This window comes from Oncorhynchus mykiss, chromosome 8, assembly GCF_057628025.1.
Source record: "Oncorhynchus mykiss isolate SJ-2025 chromosome 8, ASM5762802v1, whole genome shotgun sequence".
Lineage (NCBI taxonomy): Eukaryota > Metazoa > Chordata > Actinopteri > Salmoniformes > Salmonidae > Oncorhynchus > Oncorhynchus mykiss.
In genome coordinates, this window is record NC_143029.1 from 36,595,644 (window position 1) to 36,614,398 (window position 18,755).

General features: G+C 44.2%; 1 protein-coding gene across 12 annotated transcripts in view; it reads right to left on the reverse strand.

Moving 5' to 3' along the window:
• The window catches only part of LOC110529235 (1-phosphatidylinositol 4,5-bisphosphate phosphodiesterase beta-4), a 142,723-nt gene that overhangs the window by 31,322 nt on the left and 92,646 nt on the right, over nucleotides 1-18,755 (reverse strand). For 8 of the 12 annotated variants that reach the window (XM_036985407.2, XM_036985412.2, XM_036985405.2 and 5 more), the window contains 8 exons: nucleotides 10,936-11,016; nucleotides 9,229-9,288; nucleotides 5,399-5,542; nucleotides 2,921-3,000; nucleotides 2,584-2,637; nucleotides 2,410-2,491; nucleotides 2,186-2,286; nucleotides 197-254 (listed from right to left, as the gene is read on the reverse strand). In XM_036985407.2, coding sequence (XP_036841302.2) covers nucleotides 197-254; nucleotides 2,186-2,286; nucleotides 2,410-2,491; nucleotides 2,584-2,637; nucleotides 2,921-3,000; nucleotides 5,399-5,542; nucleotides 9,229-9,288; nucleotides 10,936-11,016 — 660 coding nt within the window. The remainder of the gene's footprint in view (nucleotides 1-196; nucleotides 255-2,185; nucleotides 2,287-2,409; nucleotides 2,492-2,583; nucleotides 2,638-2,920; nucleotides 3,001-5,398; nucleotides 5,543-9,228; nucleotides 9,289-10,935; nucleotides 11,017-18,755) is intronic. The other 4 variants (XM_090243357.1, XM_090243359.1, XM_090243360.1 and 1 more) reach the window with 1 other exon arrangement.

Here is an 18,755-nt window from a genome sequence, read left to right on the forward strand (position 1 = left end):
GGGGCGTGCAGCTTAGAGGGTCAGGATGAAATTATCCCTAGACAATGATTTAAGGTCAGTCTTGCATTGTTATCCCCCCCCCAAATGCTAACTGATCCTAGATCTGTGCCTAAGGGCAACTTCTACCCTGTGCCAGGTGAGAGGGGAGGGGGTCAAGCAGTCACACAGTGAAGTTAATGAATGATAAAGAGCTTACTTCATTCAGAAAGCTGACTAACTGGTCTACGTTTAAAAAATCACTTTTGTCCCCATTGCTGCAAAGGAATTCATTAGAAAGACAAAATGTTAGGATTCTTAAAAACCCTCTCAGTCAGTCAGTAACTACACAAGGTTTTTTTGGTTTTAATTTAAAGGGTAAAAATAGAGCACTGTCATGTTACACTTTCATAAGAACATTCTAGAAACATGTTAACATCACCACTGGTCAAACATTTAATAACCATTGAGTTGGTTTAAAAGAAACGTGTTAAAGTGTCCCTGATTAAGCAGATTAGGTTGTCCGGGGGTTGTTAGTAGAGCAGCTGTAGGCCGTCTAAGAAATGTGATCTCTCAAACAAAGCACCAACAGACAGTGCATTCGGGAGGCATTCAGAGCACTTGACTTTTCCCACATTTTGTTACGTTACAGCCTTGTTCTAAAATGGAGGGGCAAAAAAAAGAATCCTCATTAATCTACACAAAATACCACATAATGACAAAGCAAATAAAACATTTAACATCGTTTGCAAATGTATAAAAAAAAAAAATGTAATATCACATTCAGAACCTTTACTCAGTACTTTGTTGAAGCACTTTTGGCAGCGATTACAGCCTCGAGTCTTCTTGGGTATGAAGCTTGACACACACTTGACTTTCTCCCATTCTTGTCTGCAGATCCTCTCAAGCTCTGTCAGGTTGGATGGGGAGTGTCACTGCACAGTTATTTTCAGGTCTCTCCAGAGATGTTCGATTGGGTTCTGGCTGGATAACTCCAAGGACATTCAGAGATTTGTCCCGAAGCCACTCCTGCGTTGTCTTGGCTGTGTGCTTAGGGTCATTGTCCTGTTGGAAGGTGAACCTTCGCCCCACTCAGAGCTCCTGAGTGCTCTGGAGCAGGTTTTCATCAAGGATCTCTCTGTACTTTGCTCTGTTCATCTTTCCCTCGATCCTGACTAGTCTCCCAGTCCCTGCTGCTGAAAACTATCCCCACAGCATGATGCTGCCACCACCATGCTTCACCATAGGGATGGTGCCAGGTTTCCTCCAGACGTAACGCTTGGCATACAGGCCAAAGACTTCAATCTTGGTTTCATCAGACCAGAGAATCTTGTCTCTCATGGTCTGAGAGTCCTTTAAGTGCCTTTCGGCAAACTCCAAGTGGGCTGTCAAGTGCCTTTTACTGAGGAGTGGCTTCCGTCTGGCCACTCTACCATAAAGGCCTGATTGGTGGAGTGCTGCAGAGATGGCTGTCCTTCTGGAAGGTTCTCTCATCTCCACAGTGGAACTCTGGAGCTCTGTCAGAGTGACCATCGAGTTCTTGGTCACTGCTCTGACATGCACTGTCAACTGTGGGGGCTTATATAGACCGTGCCTTTCCAAATCATGTCCAATCAACTGAACTCAAAAAAAGCACAATTTCGAGTCTCATAGCAAAGGGTCTGAATACTTATGTAAATAAGCTTTGTCATTGTGGGTTGTTGTGTGTAGATTGATGAGGACATTTTTCTATTTCATCCATTTCAGAATAAGGCTGTAACGTAACAACATTTCAAAAAAGGAGTCTGAATACTTTCCGAATGCACCGTAGAACAACACTCTCTCTCTCCTGTCATTCACATAAACAGTATATACACACTACAGTTATCAACCCAAACTGTTACTAAATACCTCTTCACTACAAGTATCACTGTTGGGACCATGCTGGAAAAACACATAGCAATAAAATGCTATATAGATGTTGTGCTGTAAACGCCTGACCAGTGAGCAAAACTGGTTGAAAACACATATTTACAACCAGTTTTGACGCTGACAAGATGTCTTCTCAACCAGTGTAAGACCTTGTTACTCCTACCCTTACTGTACACTTAGATGTGACTAGCATTTATGGTGCCGCTAGCTTCCTAGAGTAGAGCAAGGTTAGATCATGGAGAAGGGGGAGTAGAGCAAGCAGAAGAGGTCTGGGGGAGTGGAGTTGGTGACCACTCACATTTTCTTGAAGAGCTCCTCGATGTCAGTACGAGGGCAGATCTTCTGAGTCAGGGCATAGAAGATGTCGAAGGGGAACGCCGTGTGTTCTATCTCATCGTTCTGAGGGAGAGAACGGCGTGACACGTGTTTACACCAGGGGAGGAACAGAGTGGCACACGGAAGGGAGATCCGACGACAGAATCACAGCAAAAAAGGGGGCACCGTGCAAAACATCCAATTTACCTTCCCGCTAGGCAGCCCCAGTTCCTTCAGAGCCTGAAAGATTCCTTTCTCTGTTTTCCCAGACGCAAATGTCCGTGTGATGCTGAAACAGAGCGAGGTCAGCCGTCGTCACAACGCCCATTGGATGAACTCAAATGACTGATAAATGTCATTACCAACCGAAGTGTCTCTTACGTTCTCACTGGGATCTTGCCGTTCACATTGGTCAGAAAGCACATCCTCATCCAACTAAAAAAAAAGAAGAGGAGAGACGACACATATTGAGGTGTGTGTTTGTGTGTGTGTGTGTGTGTGTGTGTTTTTTGGGGGGGGTTTCTCTAGTAAAACAAGGACAATTCAGACAAGTGGGGGCATTTAGCCGGTCCCTACAAGGAAAAAGGCAATTTTAAGCTTAGGGGTTAGGTTTAGGGTTACTATTACGGTTAGGTTTAGGAGTTAGGGTTAGGGGTTAAGGGTTCGAGTTAGGTTTAGGGGTTAAGGAAAACAGGCTTTTGAATGGGTGTCTACTCACTGTTTCTTGAGGCAGGTCATAGGACAGACGTTATTGGCTCTGAAATTGTGGATCACTGACCTCAAACCCTCCGTCCACTTCTGCAAACAAACAGAGAAAGAAACAAACAAACAAACACAAGCGTTCACACATACATACACTATATATCCAAAAGTATGTGGACACCCCTTCAAATTAGGGCATTCAGCTATTTCATCCACGCCCGTTGCTCACAGGTGTATAAAATAGAGCACACAGCCATGCAATCTCCATAGCTAAACAATGGCAGCAGAATGGCCTTACTGAAGAGCTCAGTGACTTTCAACATGGCACAGTCATAGGATGCTACCTTTCCAACAAGTCAGCTCATCAGATTTCTGCCCTGCTAGGGCTGCCTCGGTCAACTTTAAGTGGCATTATTGTGAGGTAGAAACGTCTAGGAGCAACAACGGCTCAGCCGCGAAGTGGTAGGCCACACAAGCTCACAGAACGTGAACGCAGAGTGCTGAAGCACATATTGCGTAAATATCGTAACACTCACTAGTGAGTTCCAAACTGCCTTTGGAAGCACACGTCAGCACAAGACCTGTACGTTGTGAGCTTCATGAAATGGGTTTCCATGGCTGAGCAGCCGCACACAGGCCTAAGATCACCATGCGCAATGCCGAGCGTTGACTGGAACAATGTAAAGCTCGCCGCCATTGGACTCTAGAGCAGTGGAAATGCGTTCTCTGGAGTGATGAATCACGCTTCACCATCTGGCAGTCAGACAGACGAATCAGGATTGCCAGGAGAACGCTACCTGCCCCAATGTATAGTGCCAACTGTAAAGGAGGAATAATGGTCTGGGGCTGTTTTTCATGGTTCGGGCTAGGCTTCTTAGTTCCAGTGAAGCTACAACATACAATGACATCATAGACGATTCTGTGCTTCCAACTTTGGGTCAACAGTTTGGGAAGGCCTTTTCCTGCTTCAACATGACAATGGCCCCGTGCACAAAGCGAGGTCCATACAGAAATGGTTTCTAGATATCAGTTTTGGAAGAACTTGACTGGCACAGAGCGAGCCAGGCCTTATCGCCCAACATCACTAATGCTCTTGTGGATGAATGGAAGCAAGTCCCCACAGCAATGTGCCAACATCTAGTGGAAAGCCTTCCCACAAGGTTGGCGGCTGTAATAGCAGCAAAGGGGGGACCAACTCCATATCAATATCCCTGATTTTGGAATGAAACGTTTGACGAGCAGGTGTCCACATACTTTTGGCCATGTAGTGAACTTACACAATACACACACACGCGCGCGTTCGGACGTTTACTTACTCACAGCGTATCCGTTTCACTGGGTCTATGTGTGTGTGTTCTCTCCTCACTCACAGTGTTGGTCTAATTTCCTCTCTCTGTTTAATTTCAAAGCAGCCACGACCAAACAGCAGATGCAGATGTATGCACACAGCCATCCTGCCTGTGTGTGTGTGTGTAAACAGCGTTGATTTCAGATCTCCCTCGCCTCTCTCTCTTCCTCTCTATGACACATCTTGTCCGGCTCCCATCTCTTTCAACGGACACATTACCCTTAATACGTGAGGCAGCGTGCCGTTTGTCTCTGGGCTATGCGTGTGCGCGTGTGTGTATTATTCACAGGCTGTGCTGATGTGAACAACTGTGTCAGCTCTTCAGGTCTACTGCAACTAACCTGCTGAGTGTGTGAGATGGTGTGTTAGTGTGTGTGTATGTGTGTGTGTTTGGTGTCTGTATACGAGAGAGCAAGAGAACAAGGTAGCATGAATGAGCGTGTGCTAGTGTGTGGGTGAGTGTGTGTGTGTGTGACCTTCAAGTTCAGCTGGTGATGGCAACTCTAGGTAGTTTATTATCATTCATTTGGCATTCCGTCTTCTACAGTGTAAACTCCACGTTAACCAATCCCCCCCCCCCCCGCTCCGTCTCTTATATATGCCTTATCAGGAATCCAACTAAAACAACTACATCAAACAATTCAGCGTCATCTGTTCACTGATACATCGGTTCACTTCTTCAGTAATCAGACAATTAAAAGGTGTCTTCTGCTCCCAGCTGACTGAGAACTCCAATCTTCCCATTTCTTCTATCACACCTCTAAAACATCCTGGCTGGCTAGCCACAGCTTTCCATGTCACCACCAGAGTGCAATGTTTAGCATGATGACCCCTGCAAGGGCTAGCGGGGAGAGAGGGCGAGAGCAAGAGGGACAGAGAGATACCCTGGCTGCGTGACAGCATTACCCTAGCATTGTCTGGATTCACTACCAACATGTGCAACAGTAGGGGTTGACTAGGTCTGTTAGAGTTGAGTAACGTTATATTCATGTTGTAATAGTGTTGTATGAACCCTGTGCCAGTTTTAATCGTTGCGCTGTGCCATTCCTGGTCGATCGGATCAGTCGCAGCGTGTAATGCGGTATGGATGTCGTATGAACGTTGTAACAATGCTGTCATAACATGATGTTAACGTTGTGTATTTACCCTAGCTGTGTCTGGGCTGTCAGCCACCATGTACATGAAGGAGAGGTTGACGAGATCGGTCCCGCTACAGACACAGATGACACATCCCTCCAGCTCCTCCTCTTTCTTCCCCGCTGCCTCGAACGAAGACAGAATCTTAGGGTCCTAGAGAGAGGGGGAAGAGGGAGAGCGAGAGTGAGATGGAGAGAGAGGGAGAGAGAGAGGGATACAGTTGAAGTCAGAAGTTTACATACACCTTAGCCAAATAAATTTAAACTCAGTTTTTCACAATTCCTGGCATTTAATCCTAGTAAAATTCCCTGTCTTAAGTCAGTTAGGATCACCACTTTATTATAAGAATGTGAAATGTCAGAATAATAGTAGAGAGAATGATTTATTTCAGCTTTTATTTCTTTCATCACATTCCCAGTGGGTCAGTAGTTTACATACACTCAATTAGTATCTGGTAGCATTGCCTTTAAATCTTTTAACTTGGGTCAAACATTTCGGGTAGCCTTCCACAAGCTTCCCACAATAAGTTGGGTGAATTTTGGCCCATTCCTACTGACAGAGCTGGTGTAACTGAGTCAGGTTGGTAGGCCTCCTTGCTTGCACATGCTTTTTCAGTTCTGCCCACAAATTTTCTATGGGATTGAGGTCAAGGCTTTGTGATGGCCACTCCAATACCTTGACTTTGTTGTCCTTAAGACATTTTGCCACAGCTTTGGAATTATGCTTGGGGTCATTGTCCTTTTGGAAGACCCATTTGCGACCAAGCTTTAACTTCCTGACTGATGTCTTGAGATGTTGATTCAATATATCCACATACTTCTCCATCTTCATGACGCCATCTATTTTGTGAAGTGCACTAGTCCCTCCTGCAGCAAAGCACCCCCACAACATGATGCTGCCACTCCCGTGCTTCACGGTTGGAATGGTGTTCTTCGGCTTGCAAAGCCTCCCCCATTTTACTCCAAATATAACGATGGTCATAATGGCCAAACAGTTATATTTTTGTTTCATCAGACCAGAGTACATTTCTCCAAAAAGTACGATCTTTGTCCCCATGTGCAGTTGCAAACCGTAGTCTGGCTTTTTTATGGTGGTTTTGGATCAGTGGCTTCTTCCTTGCTGAGCGGCCTTTCAGGTTATGGCGATATAGGACTCTTTTACTGTGGATATATAGATACTTTTGTACTTGTTTCCTCCAGCATCTTCACAAGGTCTTTTGCTGTTGTTCTGGGATTAATTTGCACTTTTCACACCAAAGTACGTTAATCTCTAGGAGACAGAACGCGTCTCCTTCCTGAGCAGTATGACGGCTGTGTGGTACCATGGTGTTTATACTTAAGTACAATTGTTTGTACAGATGAATGTGGTACCTTCAGGCATTTGAAAATTGCTCCCAAGGATGAACCAGACTTGTGGATGTCTACAATTTTTTTTTCTGAGGTCTTGGCTGATTTCTTTTGATATTCCCATGATGTCAAGCAAAGAGGCACTGAGTTTGAAGGTTGGCCTTGAAAGACATCCACAGGTACACCTCCAATTGACTCAAATTATGTCAATTAGCCTATCAGAAGCTTCTAAAGCCATGACATTTTCTGAAATTTTCCAAGCTGTTTAAAGGCACAGTCAACCTAGTGTATGTAAACGTCTGACCCACTGGAATTGTGATACAGTGACTTATAAGTGAAATAATCTGTCTGTAAACAATTGTTGTAAAAATGACTTATGTCATGCACAAAGTAGATGTCCTAACCGACTTGCCAAAACTATAGTTTGTTAACAAGAAATTTGTGGAGTGGTTGAAAAACAAGTTGTAATGACTCCGACCTCAACTGTATGTATTAAAGACCAACAGAATCTTATCAAGTCATTTCAAAACGTGATAGTTTCATTTTCTGAACCATTTCATCCGTCTCAGACAGACTGTTATATAACTTTCCTATGTAACATCGATTAGTTGAGGATTCCCGTTCTTGCGTTATCCTTTGAACTATCTAGAACAAGCAGAATAACTGTTGTGTGATTGAATCAGCTGGAAAGCAACAGACGATTCATTCTGCAAAGCCAGCCTCTGTTTATTAAAGCGAATACAGCCAAATATCCTCAACGTGATTCTTCTTTCTTTGTCCATTGAGTTAGCGGCGATAGCTGTGCGATTGTGTAATCGTGTTAGCAATCCGCCCGAGATCAGCCATGAGATGAGTTGCTCTTTGTCTGTTGTTTACCAAGAAGAACGCGTAACCTTACCAAACACAGACAGGGAGGGGGGAGGGACACGGCCTTACACACACCACACGTACGCCATGCACAGATGCAGTCACACACACTGTCTTAGACATAGAGGACCTCCCGCTCTGTCAACAATACACACACTACCTTGTGATCCGTGCACACACGGCAAAGAGTGTTTTCAGATGTTTGAGTATTTGTTCGGAGCTGAGCGAGTGGTTTGTTCTCCGGCGTTTTTGAGAAAGCACACCTTTATTATAGTCAGGCATCCGTATTGGTACTCCCTCAGGACCCCAGAGCCTTCCATAATTCATGTCGCTCGCATGATGCCAAACATTACACTGCAGCAGGACACGACCACAGAATTATTGAGGGAGTCCATATGTAATGGAAGGAGTAGCTGTGTGTGTGTGTGTGTGTGTGTGTGTGTGTGTGTGTGCATGTGCGTGTGTGTGTGTGTGCATGTACACATTTTACTATACTTGTGAGTACCAGAAAGTCTTCACAAGAATAGTAAACCAACACAAATTCTGAGAAGTGAGAACATTTTAGGCTTAGGTTTGGGGCTAGAATTAGGGTTAGGGGTTAAGTTTAAGGTTAAGGTTAGGAGTTGGTGTTTATGGTTAAGGTTAGGGATAGGGAAAGTAGGATTTTGAATGGGAATCAATTGTCTTCACAAATATAGCTAAACATAGTTGTGTTTTTGTGTGCGAGTGTGTGGTGTGTGTGTGTGTGTGTGTGTGTGTGTGTGATCAGCCCTGGTGTTCATGAAAGGAATACTCTGTGGTTAATGTTTGCTGTATTTTCATGAAGCCCCTTCTGTTTAAAGAAAGCAGAAAAACACTTTCAGGGACACGGAACAGCCAATTAGCCTAAATGCATTTGTTTCGATCAAAGAGTGTTCAATAGTTTTTTTTTGTCTGTTGGAAATCATTGTTCTATTGAGGCAACTAACTAACAAACTACATTGTAAAAGGCATTGTTACAGTATCCCTCCCAGATAAGAAACAACATCCAAGGCTAAATAACTTGCTTTAGATACAGCTACAAACCTGGAAGGTTATAAACATTCAAGTATGACATATTTTATGTTGTTGAACGTGCAGGTAATTGCCAAGATAAAGTAAAACACTTGGGCAAAAGAGTGTAGAATCTTGTAGAATCTATGCAAAGGCACATTGAAGCTGTTCTGGCAGCTTGCAGTGGGCCCAATACCTTATTAAGACGCTATACTGATGTTTCCTTTATTTTGGCAGTTACCTGTAGCTGTACCTGGTCTAAGATATGAAGGGCAACGAGCAGTAGGCTGTATTTCACCAACTGCCCTCAGCTTTCACTGCTCCAACTCAATCAATAGTGTATTAACGGTGGTGGGAACAATGGAACAAGTGACTAACTCTCTTCTCTTCTGTTCTGTTGCCTTGGCCACGTCAAGTACCACTGCCCTTAGTCACGCTACCGTCACCCCAATTATGACTTGGCCCTGTGGCTGGAACGGTAAAGTCGTGAGGGGCGAGGAGATGGATGGAGAGGAGTGGGTGAGAAGGTTATTTGAAAGATGGAGGGAGGAAGGTAGGGACTAAGGGAGGAAACTGGGTTTTAAAGGTGCTCACCCTTGGCACGGCTCCGACTCGAATACTGTTGATCAGAGAACATTCTAGAACCTGGCCCTCCTGTAGAGAGAGAGAGAGAGAGAGACAGAGGGAGTAAAATTGATCTTGTCAATGCCAAACAAAAAAAGACATATTCCATCCCACTCCCCAAACCTCACCTAGCTTTGTCCAATTACAGTAGCGTCCTGCCTGTCTGCTCCAGAAGCTCCATAGACATACGGTATGCTGCTAGTGGCCAGATACGGCTGTTTGAAATGACATCTGCCTACATGCCCCCATGTTGCAGCGATAAATACAGTAACCCAGAGAGAGACAGAGAGCGAGACAGTAATACGATCAGCGTGGAGGAATATCCTGCTATCCTCTTACACAACGGATGAATCCCAACGGTATGACGGATAAGAAAGCCCTTCCTCTCCAACCAGCATTACCTTCTAACATGAGCAGTCAACCCCTCCTAATTGACAGAATCAGGTGTGTTACAGCAGGGTTGGAACAAAAGAAAACTCAGGAGTAGGGTACAGGCCACCCCTGCTTTATGTGTTGTTGCAGAAGTGTTTGATGAATGCTAAAGGCCATTTTCAGCGAGGATATGGGCCTCTCTCTCCTCTATGGGGAGGGTTCATTTGACGCAACCGTCTCAGAGTCACCTTGGCTAAGTCAAGTTCTGTCTCAAGCAGTTCCTTCCATCCATGCGCATTGAGTTGACTGACTTGCAAGAACGTACCATTGGAAAAGGAGACTGGTGTTGAAAAGGACCTTGCAGTCGAATCGCCTACAAGTCATCGGAGACGGCATTCTATCCTCTTGACTTTTACATACAGGAGCATCCTACGCTGAATAGCTTTCAGTCTTTCCTGTTCTCTCTCTGAATAAAGTCCATTCTATACCATTGTCTTTCTTTACCCTCTCTGAATAAAGTCCATTCTATACCATTGTCTTTCTTTACCCTCTCTGAATAAAGTCCATTCTATACCATTGTCTTTCTTTACCCTCTCTGAATAAAGTCCATTCTATCCCATTGTCTTTCTTTACCCTCTCTGAATAAAGTTTGGCAGAGGCTTCAGTGACGAAGACTACCCAACTCTCTGACCCAACAGAACACTTATGGAAGATTCCGGATCGGCGCCTAAGGCACCGTTTTCCCTCCACCATCAACAAAACACCAAATGATTGAATTTCTCATGGAAAAAGGTGTCACATCCCTCCAATAGAGTTCAAGACACTTGTAGAATCTATGCCAAGGCGCATTGAAGCTGTTCTGGTGGCACAACTCCTTAGCAAGTTGCTGTTTTCATTTATTTTGGCAGTTACCTGTAGCTGTACCTAGTCTAAGATACTAAGGGCAATGAACAGCAAGCAGCAGACTATATTTCACCAACTACCCTCAGCTTTCACTGCTCCAGCCCTTGAAACTCAGTCAATAGTGTATTAACGGTGGTGGGAACAATGGAACAAGTGACTAACTCTCTTCTCTTCTGTTCTGTTACCTTGGCCACTTCAAGTACCACTGCCCTTAGTCACGCTACCGTCACCCCAATTATGACTTGGCCCTGTGGCTGGAACGGTAAAGTCGTGAGTGTCGAGGAGGATGGATGTCTTTCTTTTCTCTCTCTGAATACACTCACGAGCACAAAAGACAGGGCACTGAGTAAGAGGATGAGAACGAAGCCTTTTATATACACAGATATGGTTGAGAGACTGTACCTTTCCGTCGCTCTTCCACGTGATGAAGAAGCCAAACTCGTCCACTTTGACCAGACAGTTGGGCTCAAACAGAAACGGGTCCTGCGAGGAGACAGAAGCATTTCAATTCGAGAGCCAATCAGAGGTTTCATTTGATGTGCGAGGACATTACACACGCACTCCCGTTACCTAGCTAGTGCACGCACGACTTACGCCACAAGATAAACAGCAGCATCGATAATTCATTTTTAAAGATGTAACACACACACACACACACACAGACACGCGCAAGGAGAACACACACCTACACCCTGTGTGTGCAGGAGAGGAGGACATAACGCTAGGACAAAGACAAACACATAAATGTGAATGTCATGAACTGTCGAATGCAAACGGTGTCTTGGTAACCCTACACACCAACCAACGGCTGGCTACCTTGGTGACCGGACATACCCTGATTAACGTGGCAGGCAACACTCACTGGCCTCCTGGATATATTATAAAAGATCAATTATCCTGGCTAAATCTAGTCTTCCACTTCCTGCTACACGTTTACTGTGACGTTGGAGACTTTTTAACAAAACGTTGCGTCAGAGCAAGCGTCGGAAGGTATAACTTCTTTTGAGAAATAGTTCCTAGCCTACTAATTCAATCCCCTAATTTAAAGGATAGAGTTGTGGTTTATTTACGGTCTACTTAATGTGGTAAACCTCCCAGTTCCAAATTCACGAGGCGGTTATTTGTCAAACAGCCAGGTTTGCTTCAGATGCTGGGGGGGCAGCAGTCTGTCAGCGGGCCAGACGGCGAGGCTCATAAGGTGTGGAGGGAGAAAAATATAGTCCCAGGCTCTGACTGGAGGCCTTGTGTGTGTGTGTGTGTGTGTGAGAGAGAGAGACCCGAGAGGGAGTAAGTATGGGGTGGGCTGACAACAGAGTAACAGCAAAGTCATTTGGATTACATTCCCGTAGTCCATCCATTTGTCTGCCGCATTCTAAGTGAGCGCCCACGTGTGTGTAAGAGAGAGACCGAGTAGAGGGTCGTTGCAGAGCTAAAGGAAACAGTGAGTGACACACACACACTGCAGCATGTGTTGTTTCAGTGAGATTATGGTAAGCCTTCAGTTCAATCAATCAATCAATCAATCAATCAAATGTATTTCAGAAATCCCTTTTCAGCAGATGTCACAAAGTGCTGTACAGAAACCCAGCCTAGAATCCCCAAAGAGCAAGCAATGCAGAAGCACAGTGGCTAGGGAAAAGTCCCTAGAAAGGCGGGAGGCTAGGAAGAAACCTAGAGAGGCTGGTGTGCTGCTCGACACCAGAAATATGGCTGTTAGTTCATGCATATACTGTGCCAGCGTCGTCCGGGTTAGGGGAGGGTTTGGCCTGGGTAGGCCGTCATTTTAAATAAGAATTTGTTCTTAACTGACTAGCCTAGTTAAATAAAAGGGTACATAAATCGGATCCCAGCCTTTTAACTAACAGTCCTGACATTCAGTGACATTGGAAATCAACACAAATCCAGCTTGGTGTAAACTGAGCTTCAGTTGTATTCAGTCTTGTAAAGATGTCTGTTATAGATAGTATCTACAATATTAGGCTGGGTACTTCTTCATTCTAAGGTAACCTGGCTGGAATGGCCAACCCCCCCCCCCCCTCCACCCCCCACCCAACACACACTCCTTGGATGGTGTGGGGCAGGGAGTGCATGTGGGAGTCATATATTTGGCTGCATTGATAAGAGAGGGTGACCCCTGCTTGTCTGACTCACTACTCTCATAAGTACATTCCTCCCTCAGCGTGCAGTGGAGCTCTGCTAGATGTGTGTGTGTGTGTGTGTGTGTGTGTGTGTGTGTGTGTGTGTGTGTGTGTGTGTGTGTGTGTGTGTGCGTGCGTGTGTGTCTTAAGTACAGGGCTTGACATGAACTTTTTTAGACACTTATCCTTTGGACAAGTAGGACTGATGTTTTACTTGTCCAAAAGCTACAGTCACTTGTCCAAAAAAAACACCATGTTTACATCATTGTATGACGCAAGGAACCACTTTACAAAATAAAATGCATTACTATCTTTTTTGACCATAGAGAATCAGACAAAAAATGTAGGCTACACTGTGTCCGTTGACTTCCTGTCTCAAAATACAACACTGCCCCTTTAAGGCTCTCCTGGAGGATGGTTGGTCACACTTGGTAGCCTACAAAATATCAACGAATTACAATTAGAACCAAATACTTACCCAAATAAATACCCCTAGGACTCGAAATGAAGGGCGATGAAAAAATAAGTATACGGTTCAAAACAGACTCTGGAACAGTTCTGGGACTACAGATCCAAAAGCATAAAAATGTTGATGACGTTTTATTTCTTCATATTATAAACTCAGCAATGTGCATATGGCTGTATAGGCTATGTGGGAATGTTCCCATTTGCAATTAGCAAGAAAATGACAGAAATCATCCAGGTTTTAAACAATTCCATTTCTGGTTAAACCGTTTAAAATGCTGACCGTCTCAGCTCAGGTTCAAGGTGGGTGCATAACAGACACGGTCCTTCCCTCTCTGATCTTTTTTGACCATTCGATCTGAAAGAACCGCGCCTCGAGGATGTCGACAAAAAAATCAAGCCCTAAAGACGTGAATGTAAATGATCTTTCATTATATTTGTCAAACATGACAGGCCTTTAGCCTATATTTATGTCATTAAGAGTCTCATTAAAGTTTGGCTACATTGGTTTAGACGTGAGGCTGTAGTCAATATGCATATTAACTATACTTTGACCTGTAGGCTTTTGTATTTATGTACATTAATTTTTTTTTTGAATAGTATTACAATGTTGGCTTCTCTAATCCAATGCTGATCAGAGTAATTCTTTGATATTGTGATTCCTATGTGATTTATTTTACTTGTTCATTTGGACAACTCAAATCTATATTCTTCTCGTCTTGCATTTTTTTTTATTACTTGTCCCAGACAAGAGGACAAGTGTTACTGTCGAGCCCTGAAGTGTGTGTGCAAGTGTTTTGACTGCAGCATGGCTCCCTCCTCCAAGAGTTCCCAATCCATCACCCTGCTCTTTATACACACACACACCGACACACATGCCCGACGCACACACACACACAGACACGACCGTTATAACAGCAGGCCTGGGGATCCACAGTGTTCGTGTTCTCTACAGGGGACAGAGACATCCAGAATCTTTAAACGTGAGAAACAAGCAGGGTTTCTATCAAACCTGTCATGGCCCATAGCTAGCCTATATTATTAGCCCCTATAAATAAAAGCAACTATAAACGCCTGTCAAACCAAACAGACTAATGCTAATGGCTTAATATGGAATGACTCAACTATCAGCTAGACTCTGACATGATTGACTGAGTAAGTAGCCAACATTAAACACACAGAACAAATCCGATCCTAGAAGTGCCTTAGCACCTCACCAAGACTAAGGCCCGATACACACGGCCTTTGAGGAGCTAGAACACTCTCCTCTCTATGGGCGACTAAGTCCACATCAGTCATACTGCTGCTGCGGCCATTTTGATTGTCAGTGTGGCAGTGAGTTTTATTCCCCATTAGCTGTCTGAGTCACTGGCAGCTGTCTGTATGTGTGTGGACGCGGTAATGAGGGAGGCAGAGGAAGATGATGAGACACAGCAGTGAGGAGGGTACAGAAGGGGAATACTGTCATCCTTCCTCCGATAGGGGAAGTGGGATAATGGGAAATGGAGAGAGGGAAATGACTGGTCTTTGAAACCACATTGTGCACGCACGCACGTACACACACACACACCGATGTCCCTAAACTAATTAGAGCATCATCGGGGAGCAGACCGGCAATGGGTCCAGGAAATGCGTCCCCTGCACATTATTCCATCTCACTCTACCGCCATCATTAGTATTAGTGAACGAACATTGACCATCAACCTATGTCAGTCTCATTTCCATTCTAACACTTTTATCATCATCTGTTTGCTTCTGTCTTGGCACTGATTGTCAGAGCAGTCAGTGCAGATAGATCATTGTTGATCTCTCCTTCTCTCTATCTCTATCTCTATCTATATATATATATATATATATATATATATATATATATATATATATATATATATATATATATGAAGTCATTAGTAATGTAGTAAAAAAAATAGCTACGGTTGCATATCAGGACATGATTTTTTGGCGATATATCGTATCGTATCGTTTTGACAATATTGCAATATTACTTTTGCGCTAGTTGGCTGTACCTGCCCCAATTCTCCAGTATTTTTCCTTCATCGCTTGTTCTCCATCATCTTTTTAAAACGGGGAGCCAGCTTGTTTTCAGCACTTTTATTTCCATGACTGATCAAAACTTGTTTTCTCATGTCTCTCTCTTGTCACTCCGCAGCAGACGTAGGGTGAGCAATATGTTTGGAACATCGAATCGCAATAAAATCACAGTATCGAATCACCAAACTGTGCATTTGCAAAGTATTCAGACTACTTGTCTTTTTCCACATTTTGTTAGGTTACAGACTTATTCTAAAATTGATAACATTTCCGTCATCAATATACACACAATACCCCTAAATGACATAGAAAAAATAGGTTTTTAGATTTTTGGGCAAATGTATAAAAAAAACAACCTGAAATATCACATTTTAAATGTATTTATTTTATTTAACCTGGATTTAACTAGGCAAGTTAGTTAAGAACAAATTCTTATTTACAATGCTGGCCTACAAAACGGCAAAAGACCTCCTGTGGGGATGGGGGCTGGGATTAAAAAATAAATATATACACTGCTCAAAAAAATAAAGGGAACACTTAAACAACACAATGTAACTCCAAGTCAATCACACTTCTGTGAAATCAAACTGCCCACTTAGGAAGCAACACTGATTGACAATAAATTCCACATGCTGTTGTGCAAATGGAATAGACAACAGGTGGAAATTATAGGCAATTAGCAAGACACCCCCAATAAAGGAGTGGTTCTGCAGGTGGTAACCACAGATCACTTCTCAGTTCCTATGCTTCCTGGCTGATGTTTTGGTCACTTTTGAATGCTGGCGGTGCTTTCACTCTAGTGGTAGCATGAGACAGAGTCTACAACCCACACAAGTGGCTCAGGTAGTGCAGGTCATCCAGGTTGACACATCAATGCGAGCTATGGCAAGAAGGTTTGCTGTGTCTGTCAGCGTAGTATCCAGAGCATGGAGAAGCTACCAGGAGACAGGCCAGTACATCAGCAGACGTGGAGGAGGCCGTAGGAGGGCAACAACCCAGCAGCAGGACCGCTACCTCCGCCTTTGTGCAAGGAGGAGCAGGAGGAGCACTGCCAGAGCCCTGCAAAATGACCTCCAGCAGGCCACAAATGTGCATGTGTCTGCTCAAACGGTCTGTGCTCTTCACAGATGAAAGCAGGTTCAAACTGAGCACATGTGACTGGAGTCTGGAGACGCCGAGAAGAACGTTCTGCTGCCTGCAACATCCTCCAGCATGACCGGTTTGGCGGTGGGTCAGTCATGGTGTGGGGTGGCATTTCTTTGCCGCACAGCCCTCCATGTGCTCGCCAGAGGTAGCCTGACTGCCATTAGGTACCGAGATGAGATCCTCAGACCCCTTGTGAGACCATATGCTGGTGCGGTTGGCCCTGGGTTCCTCCTAATGCAAGACATTGCTAGACCTCATGTGGCTGGAGTGTGTCAGCAGTTCCTGCAAGAGGAAGACGTTGATGCTATGGACTGGCCCGCCCGTTCCACAGACCTGAATCCAATTAAGCACATCTGGGACATCATGTCTCGCTCCACCACAGACTGTCCAGGAGTTGGCGGATTCTTTAGTCCACGTCTGGGAGGAGATCCCTCAGGAGACCATCCGCCACCTCATCAGGAGCATGCCCAGGCGTTGTAGGGAGGTCATACAGGCACATGGAGGCCACACACACTACTGAGCCTCATTTTGACTTGTTTTAAGGACATTACATCAAAGTTGGATCAGCCTGTAGTTTGGTTTTCCACTTTAAGTTTGAGTGTCACTCCAAATCCAGACCTCCATGGGTTGATAAATTAGATTTCCATTTATAATTTTTGTGTGATTTTGTTGTCAGCACATTAAACTATTTAAAGAAAAAAGTATTTCATTCAGATATTATTGAATTATTGAATTATTGAACCTTCGCCCCAGTCTGAGAACCTGAGTGCTTTGGAGTAGGTTTTCATCAAGGATCTGTCTGTACTTTAGTCCATTCATCTTTCCATCGATCCTGACTAGTCTCCCAGTCCTTGCTGCTGAAAAACATTCCCACAGCACGATGCTGCCACCACCATGCTTCACCATAGGGATGGTGCCAGGTTCCTCCAGACGTGATGCTCGGCATTCAGGCCAAGGAGTTCTATCTTGGTTTCATCATAGTCAGAGTCCTTTAGGTGCCTTTTGGCAAACTCCAAGTGGGCTGTCATGTGTTCTTAACTGAGGAGTGGCTTCCGTCTGGCCACTCTACCATAGAGGCCTGATTGGTGGAGTGCTGCAGAGATGCGTGTCCTTCTGGAAGGTTCTCCCATCTCCACAGAGGAACTTTGGAGCTCTGTCAGAGTGACTATCGGGTTCTTGTTCACCAACCTGACCAAGGCCCTTCTAAAAACCTGTCATTATGGTTTATTGTCATTATGGGTTATTGTGTGTAGATTGATGAAAATAAAACTAATATTTAATACATTTTAGAATAAGGCTGTAACGTAACAAAATGTGGAAAAAGTCAAGAGGTCTGAATACTTTCCAAAGGCACTGGACAAACAGAAAGGAAAGGAAAATGGTGAGAGTCGCAGTTCATATATTATCGGCACACAACTATCATGATGATATCATATCGTGAGGTCTCTGGCAATTCCCAGCCACAGTGATCATGTCCTCACAGACTATCAATGGTTTGAAAGGGCTATTTAAAGAAATCACATGACTTCAACATTGTTTTTCGAAAAGACTTAGTATCACTGCCAGGCAAACGAGGCAGAGAGGAGAAGCAAGAGAAGCGAGGCAACAATATGGTCCAACATCAATGACCATCTCTCCCACTCAGTGTCTGTCTGTGCGTCATATGGTTGTGTTGGATACAACAAAGACGGACGTCACTTCAATACAGACAGACCATGCTGAGTGTCAAACTGTTAATAGCTATTCCTCTCACGTTGGAATTAGTATGCACTGCCCCGTCTTCACCGTCTGCTGCGCTGTGGGGTTTAAGTGAGCTGAGAGCGGACTCTGGAAGAATCCTTCCCTGATTAGCATATTTAAGCGCGCGTGTGTGTGTGTGTGTCTGTGTGGGCGAGGCGCGTCTGCCATGTTAATCAACACAGACGTCCCCCGCAGGCCTTCTATTAGACAGCCTGAGCATCAGCTATTATAACACACACACAAACACACACACACACACACACATTCAGCTAACTCCAATGTAGACTACTACCAGCTTGTCTATAATTATGTTATTCTTAAATCATAATAAGGTTCATCACTGTTTTCTGAGCATCGAGTCGAGGTTTGGCCTTTTCAAAGGCTGGCTAATGATCGCTTCTGTTAACTGTGATCAGATTAAAGAGAGAGATAAGCCAGTCAAACAGTGCCACCGTGGTCAGTTGCTTGACACTATTTAATATGTGAGATGTAAAGAAAGCCACTCCTAAATGACCTACATCTCATAACACTGCCCACAAACACATAGATCATTAGAGTTGCTTGCCAGCTAATGTAATTCATTCTATTTCTATTCTGCACTTGTAGCCTATCGGCAAATACCCATAGTTAGCCATGCTAAGCTAGCTCTGTGGTTTATTTCGAGTTGGATATAAGTTGGTTGAC